The following is an 8306-nucleotide window of genomic DNA, read 5'->3' on the forward strand; positions in this document are numbered from 1 at the left end:
TATGTACACATTACAAGAATGACTCAAATACAGAAACAAACTGATAATACAGCAAATTGAAATAAACTCAAATAAGATGATAACAATCATATGCTTTTTATGTCACTCCGCATACGCATTAATAATCTTCAGATGCAAATATATTCTTTTAACTGAAATTAACTTCATTATAAATCTAAAGCCCAGCTCACAATTTGATGGCAATACATTAATCACTGCAAATTTTGATACAACACCAAGAGATAAAACGCTAAATTTATGTTCCTTTGCATTCTATGATTCTGCTAATTTGACAGAGATGAACTATATTTAACAATGGCAGCATCAGACAAAATCTTTGAGTGTTTGTTTGCGTTGTTTACAGGATGAATGTCATTTAGCTGTGGGTACAAAATATAATCATCACTTGTTACTAAATTATAAGTCCGAAGCTTAATATTGGAAGCAAACACAGTTTTCAAATCTTAAAAAATTCTCCAGTAAATTTATGAAGAGAGGACTCGCATGCTTATGCTGAACATACTTTTAGCACTAAAATGTCTAGAAAACTTTTGGGTTAAGTTTAATATAGAGAGACATTGACAGCGAATTTAGTTTTTTCCTCTTAAGAACTTCAAAGCGGCTGCTCCTGCAATGGCCTTCAGCATCTCAAAATCACATTGATCAACACCATCAGCAGCAACATGAGGTTTCTGGGTAGTTCCACCTCTGCCAAAGCGTTTACCTAATTCTAAAACTTCATCACCCAGTAAATTTTCCAGTTTAAATGGCACCATTTGGCAGCTTTCATTGGCGCCCAGAACTTCTGAAACAGTGAGAATTTTCAAGCAGGCATCCCCTGCAACCTTCATAAGATGGAACCCTGAACTGGTTTCTGGCTGCCCTTTATCTGATGATTGTGAAGGGAATAACATTTTGACCAGCTTACTCTTCAAAGAAGCAGGTGTGCAGTATTTCATATTTTCAATTGCTTGCCTAAAAATTTGCACTCTTTTTTCCCATCCTTCTATAAAATCTGGTGAAAACTGCCATGCTGACGTAGCTGGCCCAGCTGATGTGCCAAAATTCTGCGGTGACCTAGCCTGCCCAGCCGATGTCCCAGACCGTTTCCTTGCAGATTCCTGTTGTCTTCTTGGTTGATATTGCCCAAGAGGGTCTTCAATTGGGAAAAATCCTGAAAGGAAACTCTCATCTTCTTTAAAAATTAGGAGGTTTTTTTGCTGGAGCATAGCATTGACTACATCAGTAACAAATCCTACCATGCACCCAAGCTTCAACATCTCACATAAACCTGCCACAAGATCTGGATGTTCTGATAATAGACCTTTTGAAATTACCTCAGCAAATTCAGTTGCCAAGCACCATTTTTCCTTTTGGTTGTGTGGATCAGATTTCTGTATCAAGATCCTCTTGCTGTCTTTTTCCCAACGCACACAGGATTGTGCAGCCACTGTAATGTGCTCTGTCTCACCATCTTCAGTTATTATTGTCAGAGTGTACATAACTGTAAAGGGTTTAGCGGCTTCACAAGCTAGAGACTCCAAAAGAGTTCTCACAATTTGATGCCTTCTATCTGCTGACAATTTGAAGGACGGATATGCAAGATATCCAAGGATAATTATATACAAGCCTTTTCTGAACAAACCCTCTCCTGCTTGAAGCCTGTGCAAATAGTTGTCACTTGAAACAGACGCCTCCTTTTTCTCTACAGCTTCTGATAGTTTTCGAGCTCCAAGAGACTCATACATTGAGAACAATAAGTCCAATGGTATCTTCGGGTCTGAAGGGTTAGGATGCCAAGCAAATTTGACCTTTGTAGAAGCTTCTTTGAATAACTCTTTCAATGAAAGGTCATCAGGAATAAAGGTTTCATTAGGCGCACATACTTGGATATGTCCACTACTTGTGTGAGCTGGAAACTTTAGACCTTGCTTTCGTAACAGTCTTTTTATAGTTGAAGGGGATTCGCTCCAGTGCTTTAGAATATTCCTCCAAACTGAACAGCATTCGGGCTCAGTTACTACATGATTACTCCTTATCCAGTCCAGCCACAAATTGCAGTATTCCTCAATCTTGGGATGTAGAGACACACCAAGATAGCTAGAAAAAAAGGGAAGCAGAGTGTCTTCATAAAACCTTTCCAGGATTTGTAGCCTGCCATAGAAGAGGCCATTGTCATCATGGACTACGCACATTTTTGAATCCTTCCACTCACCTGCAAGCCCACCACTGTGTGGAATCCAGATTTTGAGAGAGTTTGGGGAACTAGGCCGCCAATGGCAATGGTGAAGATATTTGTAAAGCCTTGTTATGACTTCAAAATCTGTATGAATTTGGACCATTTTGGCAACTATTTCACATCCCATTCCAAACTCAACAACAACCCCAATCCGCTGTAGGGCATTCTTGAATTCATTCATGTCCCTCTTGTAGAAACTACAATCTATAAAAGAAAGGTCATTTAACTTTAGACCAGCCAATGACCATTCGGTATCGTAAAAGAAAGATTTATTTGGAGATTCATACCCTCGGTGGGTTCTCAGCCATTTTCCTTCCATGATACTACTTAGGAATCTGTTGGGCAGACTCTCATTGCAGACCCCAGTCAAATATTGAATCCACTCTAAAAGCAGAACAACTCGATCTTCTCCAATGGGAGAGGAAACTGCAGGCAATGGAGCATCGGGAGGTTTTAGCTTGGGAATGTCCACTGCTCCAAGCACATTTCTCATAAACTCAAGTCCACTGGCATTTGCTTTCATGTAAGCAGGTGACAGTGCAACAATCCCTTCTCCAGCCCATGGATTGTCTCCCATTAGCTTGTGCCACTTGCCCATAGAAGCAGGCACAAGTTTGGCTTTGCAGCTACTTACTATAGATTCCAATTCACTAACTACAGGCAATTCCTTGCACAAAGTGAGCATCTGTATTGAATCCATACAGCCACTGACAGATGAAAAATGAAGAAACTGAGCCACATGAATTATGAATTCTTTGCTTCTAGATGTCTTTGCTTCTTCCAAAAGCTGCTTACTAAAACTTGAAACAGAAAGTTCAGTGATGTTAGCATATCGATCTAGCCATTCCCGCAATCTTGACTGTTCATTATAGCTCAAACTCTTCATGGCCATCTGTGTTGCATTTGACAAGAATTTGTAACGTGGAGCACTTCCCAGCACTTTATTCCACTTTGTCAACCAGGTAATATCTCTTTCTCCCAAGGAAAAGTATATTTTGGTTCCCTTGGAAGACATATCTGACAAACTTGCCCAACCCACACCATAGAAGCCATTGTCAAACTTAAAAAGCGGAAATTGCTGGAGAGAGCTTGGAATTCTTCTGTTCCAATGTTCAGCAATAAAGCAAAGGAGTTGCACATATAAATCCTCTGAGAGATTCATGAGCCAACCAGGGGTACTTCGAATACATGTGAAGTACCAGTCATCAGGCACATAGCCCACTCCCAAGAAATCCAGATAACTTGAGGAGTTGTCAAGGCAGGAGTGTATTATGAATACTCCAGTAGACCACAGGGCACTGGGCTTTTCCAGGCCTTTTTCGGTTGCTTTTTCTAATATTTTTCTAAACCCTGGTAGTATTTTGCGAGCTTGATTGGGCATGCAATAGGCATTTTCAGGTTCACATAAGATGACTTCTTCTGTCCTGAGCTTAGCTTGGATTTCTTCCCTAATTCGTCTTAATTGCAAATGAGAGGGAATATTAATGGGAAGGTACCTGAAGCAATCTGTTCTCGCAGCTCCTGTTGCACTCCTCACAAAAGAGAGAAAAGCTTCACAAAATGCAGAGGAAATACAGTCAAGTATCCCCTGATTCCACTTGTTGTCCCACAGAATACTTTCCCTCGAAGACGCCAACAAAAAATCTGCTTGAATTATGAAGGGCAATCCAGTGACTATTTCTGTGGGAAGAAAGGCATAAATACCAGCAGCTACCCTGTTGCCTGTTGTAACTCGATCTTCGCGGGGAAAAGCAAGTGTTATCCCCCAATTGGCAATGTCTCTTCTCTCCTCTATCCGGTTGTTCGATTTCACTGGAAATCGTTGCCTCCACATGTAATAACTGCATTCTCCATTCGATTTTCCATTTTCTTCTGCCGATAGACGGAGACTAAATGATTCACTTCCCTCATTCACATTCTGAAATGCTATTTCCTGGGACACAGAGACTGCATTCACTCGGGGATTTTGATTACGGACATCTTCACGAACAGAGAGTCTTTTGATTTTGGACATAAACAAAATGACTTCTGGATGAATGTGAGCAAGCTGGTCCTTCACCCCTTCCACCTTCTCAGCACGTAAAGGGAGAATTATAACAGTATTGGGAAGCTCCACTTTGCACTGGCTACCATATACCTTTTTTAGATCTTCAACACTTGGCTTGTCAATCCACTCTGGGACTATATACCCAATTTTGATCCCAGATGGAGGGGTTTCATTGAATCGAATTTTATATCCGTTGCTGAAAATATAAGGCTGATTTGTAATCAAGAAAACACTCTTGAATCCAATTCCTGAAATTTGAAGAAAATGATATATCATTTCAGAGCAATTATAACGAAAATCTAAAACTTCACCATTCGTTCAAGCAAATCAAGATAAACTTAAACTAAACTTAAAAGTTTTAAATAAAATAATATACTTTAAAAAAATTTATATCTGTTTTAGAGCGAGTCATGCAGCATCTGAATGTTTATATACATGACGCATTCTTTTTTTAGACAAAAATTTCAAGCTCTGCCTTCCCAACCTCTCATGAGATTTGTGTTGTACTATCGTGTGGAAGAAAACTCGTTACTCAATGTAATTAATGATACTCACAAGACCCAAGTTTTATTGGAGATGGAATCTAAAGAAATAGGTATTTGGTTTAAACTTATTGAATCAATCCTACAAAGGAGTTGAGAAGATTGTTAATGTTTTTAAATATAAAGGAGAAATCTTTATGAGTTATTTTGATCCAAGAAAAAACAATTAGGAAGGATTTTTTTACAATTGATAAAATTTATTTTTTCTTCATGCATTTCAATTTCAAACTATCTTGATTGAATTGGTCTCGTTTAGTTCATGAGTCGCGTGTCTTAAGTCTGTTGTTCAGCTTCTTTGTTGTTTGTATGTTATTGTATCATAGTCTTTGCATTGGCTATTTCTTCTTCTTGTTATTCTTGTTGTTTTGTTGGGTTTCCTCATTATATCTTTGTTTTGCTGGATTTCCTCATTATATCTTTCCCACTTTATAAGATTTGACCCCTTCCAAAAACTCACCATTACCATTACTAGAAAGTAAAATAGTTTTTAAACAAATAAAATAGATTGAAATTAACATTTCTAATACTTTTTAGCTAAATATATTTAAAATTTCTATTCTAATTTGTATCTATGTTTGACTATTCAATGTGTTTCTAAAAATAAATATTTCAGATTATAAACAACTTAACTTATTCAGTAATATATCTACTTTTATTCAATTATTCAAGTATAGTGCAAAAATTTTACTACATTAAAAAAAAATGTGATTTATATTAAAGTATCAGCTTCATCAGAATAATAACTTGAACAAGAGATAACATAGATTTTAAATTCTTAATTCAATTTTATACACATAGCAAAAGAAAAATATTATTTATCCTAATCTATCATTTCCAAACAAACAAAAAAGTAGATCCCAACAACCACCTACTAATTATGAACACCCAGCCACATACATTTCATTTTGAGTTTGGAGTATGGACTTTGAGTTCTCCAGTTAAAACTTATTTATTGTACAAAAATGTAAGCTTCCAACTAGCGGTGGAGAATTTGTGCTCTTGAAAAAGATGTCAGAAGTTCAAATCCCGCTGGGGAGTAAGGTATATATGCCTCTTTTGTAGCAGAGTTAGGTGCCTCCCACAAGAAGTACGGGGTAGTCCCATATTGCTATAAGCCATCTGTAGGCCCATATACAGACCGCCAATATCCTGAACTATAATAGAATCTTTCTTTCTTTCTTTCTTTCTTTCAATCATCTAGTTTATCATATTTTGACTCATTCCCCTCTTAAATTTTTTCAACTTAAACTTCTCTAATATTTACTTCACAACCAAACAAAATGAATCATTTTGAGATTTTCACAGAAATTTCTCCCGGAAAATCTCTACCATTACTGCTTCTGCTATCCTGGTGTCCGATCAATCATTTGATTGACTGACCCACATGCTTGCCTCATTCATAGAAGTTGAAAGTATATTAGTATGTCAATGTATTAACAACGTGATATTTCTATAGTTAATTAGAATGAATTAGAAGTTTTTTTTTTGAATTTTCCTAAAAAATTTCTACCAAAAGCTGTCATTGAGATGAAGCAAGAATTATTCTGAAATTTTCTACCAGAAACTTTCTAATTCATGCTCAAATATGTAAGTCAACTGAATATACCACTGCAAAGTAAAATCAGTAGAAATGCAGTAGGATCACAAACTAGCCCATACAAGTTTCAACTTGCATTTCAAAGAGAGTTCTAACAACCATTTACCCCAAATGCCCTAAAGTTCCTCATTTCAGAAAACTTCATTGCAGGAGTTTTACTTAAAGAGGTAGGGTTACATTATTGAACCACTAATAGATGTGTAAGACCCCGTTTTGCTAGACACTAGGATATATGCTTAGTATAGAACATGTATTGTCATTTGAAGCATCTCCATCATCCACAACTAAATTGCAGCGACTGTAACTACTTTGCATTCCCTCACCATCCATAACTACGACTATGAAGGAAACTGCAAACTTAGTATATGAATCTTACTTTGTTATCCATTATGAAAAATACAAGAAAACTAGATTTCAATCCAAAACCTGTAACGACATTACCATTTGGAACCATATAAACAGCTACTTTTTGTAAGTTCATAATCTGATGATTACATGAACTAGTATCAGAGGGCAAACACTGCATGTCTACTTTCAAAGATCCCTCTACATAATCTACACAAACACCATTCTCAAGCAAAAGCCGGTTGGAAGCCATGATCTTCCTAATCCATTTAGGAAAAGCTTTAAAAGTAGACCTTACTATAATTGCAACAAGACAAATTTTACAAACTAAACAGTGCATTTTGAAGGCACAAGCAGGTACCTTTCTCTCCAATGTAACCTCCCTGTCTTTTACCCTTTTTGGTGGATCGTCCAACACTGCAGAGGGATTCAATGTTTCGGGGAGTGAAGCCCTTCTCATTGTTAAACACCAACAGAGTAGCAGGAGCACCCACACCGGTCACATCTCTGCTCGTAACCACAAACTCCAATGATGGTTCAACATCAGGTTCGTACTGATTGTCTTCTGCATTCTACCAAATCAGAAACACCCAAACCTTAATTTTACAGAAAAAAAAAAAAGCAATGTCAAGTAAAAACAGAAACAAGTTGAATAATATCACCCAGAAGGATACCTGTATGAGCTCCATGAGAAAATGGACATCCTTGGTGTAGAGTTCTGCTGAAAGATGTCTAACAGCATGATGAAGGTCTTCGGAAAGGGCGTTTTCTTCTCCACCTATGGAAAACTTTTTTCTTCTTATCTCTTCAATATGCTCTCTGGGAGTCGCCATTGCTAAGTGCAGAATTCAAAGTCCTATTAAACCCAACAAATTAGGCAAACATATCATTACGGAATTCAAAGTCCTATAGAACCCAACAATTTAGGCACGTATATCAAAATATGACATGCATATGAATTTGTATACATGCTCTGCAACCGAAGCACTCTAGCCAATTTAACGTTATGAAAACCAAAATAAAAGCAATGCAGACATTATGCAATTTCAGTAAGCAAAAAATAAAAACACTAACCAAGCACCTTAAAATGCATCTAAGAAATAGCATGTAATGATTTCTACAGAGATCAAAGGACAAAATTCAATTATACAAAGATTCAAAACAATGTTATAATCTTCTACAACCTCAAAAACGATATATCTCAAATGCTCAAAGAATTCTGCACGTCTGTCTTTGCTTGTTCTAGGAATTTGCAGGAAACACCCATATCAAAAGTATAATTTGTCAGCTCTCTCTTAATTATATCCTTCCCTCGCTAGTAAAGAGGGAGTACGTCATATTACTTCGTGCATTCGAAGTGTTAACCTTAATTAATGTCGCACATTCTTCGAAATTTCTTTCTACCCAACTTATTAAGTTGATGAAAAAATCTCTACATAATTTCTCTACTTATATTCTTGAGCTTTCAATTATATCTTGATAATGGATCACAGAATGTAGTGTGTTGATGAAAAAATCTTTATACAAAAACAATTG

At 36.8% G+C, this 8306-nt stretch overlaps 1 protein-coding gene across 1 annotated transcript; it reads right to left on the reverse strand.

The window, feature by feature from the left end:
• Positions 1-248: 248 nt before the first annotated feature.
• LOC131046098 (uncharacterized) lies at positions 249-8025 on the reverse strand. The gene is made up of 4 exons (XM_059211948.1): positions 7955-8025; positions 7445-7626; positions 7132-7342; positions 249-4534 (listed from the first exon to the last, which is right to left on the reverse strand). Exons 2-4 carry the CDS (start codon positions 7601-7603, stop codon positions 591-593), a joined length of 4314 nt encoding a protein of 1437 aa, XP_059067931.1. The 5' UTR covers positions 7604-7626; positions 7955-8025; the 3' UTR covers positions 249-590.
• Positions 8026-8306: the final 281 nt, after the last annotated feature.

This window comes from Cryptomeria japonica, chromosome 9, assembly GCF_030272615.1.
Source record: "Cryptomeria japonica chromosome 9, Sugi_1.0, whole genome shotgun sequence".
Classification (NCBI taxonomy): Eukaryota; Viridiplantae; Streptophyta; class Pinopsida; order Cupressales; family Cupressaceae; genus Cryptomeria; species Cryptomeria japonica.

Excerpts from the sequence above, each read along its gene's own strand:
- LOC131046098 (XM_059211948.1), bottom strand. The coding sequence starts at position 7,603 with ATGGCGACTCCCAGAGAGCATATTGAAGAGATAAGAAGAAAAAAGTTT. Across the intron at positions 7,343-7,444 it reads TTCTCATGGAGCTCATACAG|AATGCAGAAGACAATCAGTA; the intron begins GTATCCTTCTGG and ends CTGATTTGGTAG. Across the intron at positions 4,535-7,131 it reads AGGTTACATTGGAGAGAAAG|GAATTGGATTCAAGAGTGTT; the intron begins GTACCTGCTTGT and ends TTCAAATTTCAG.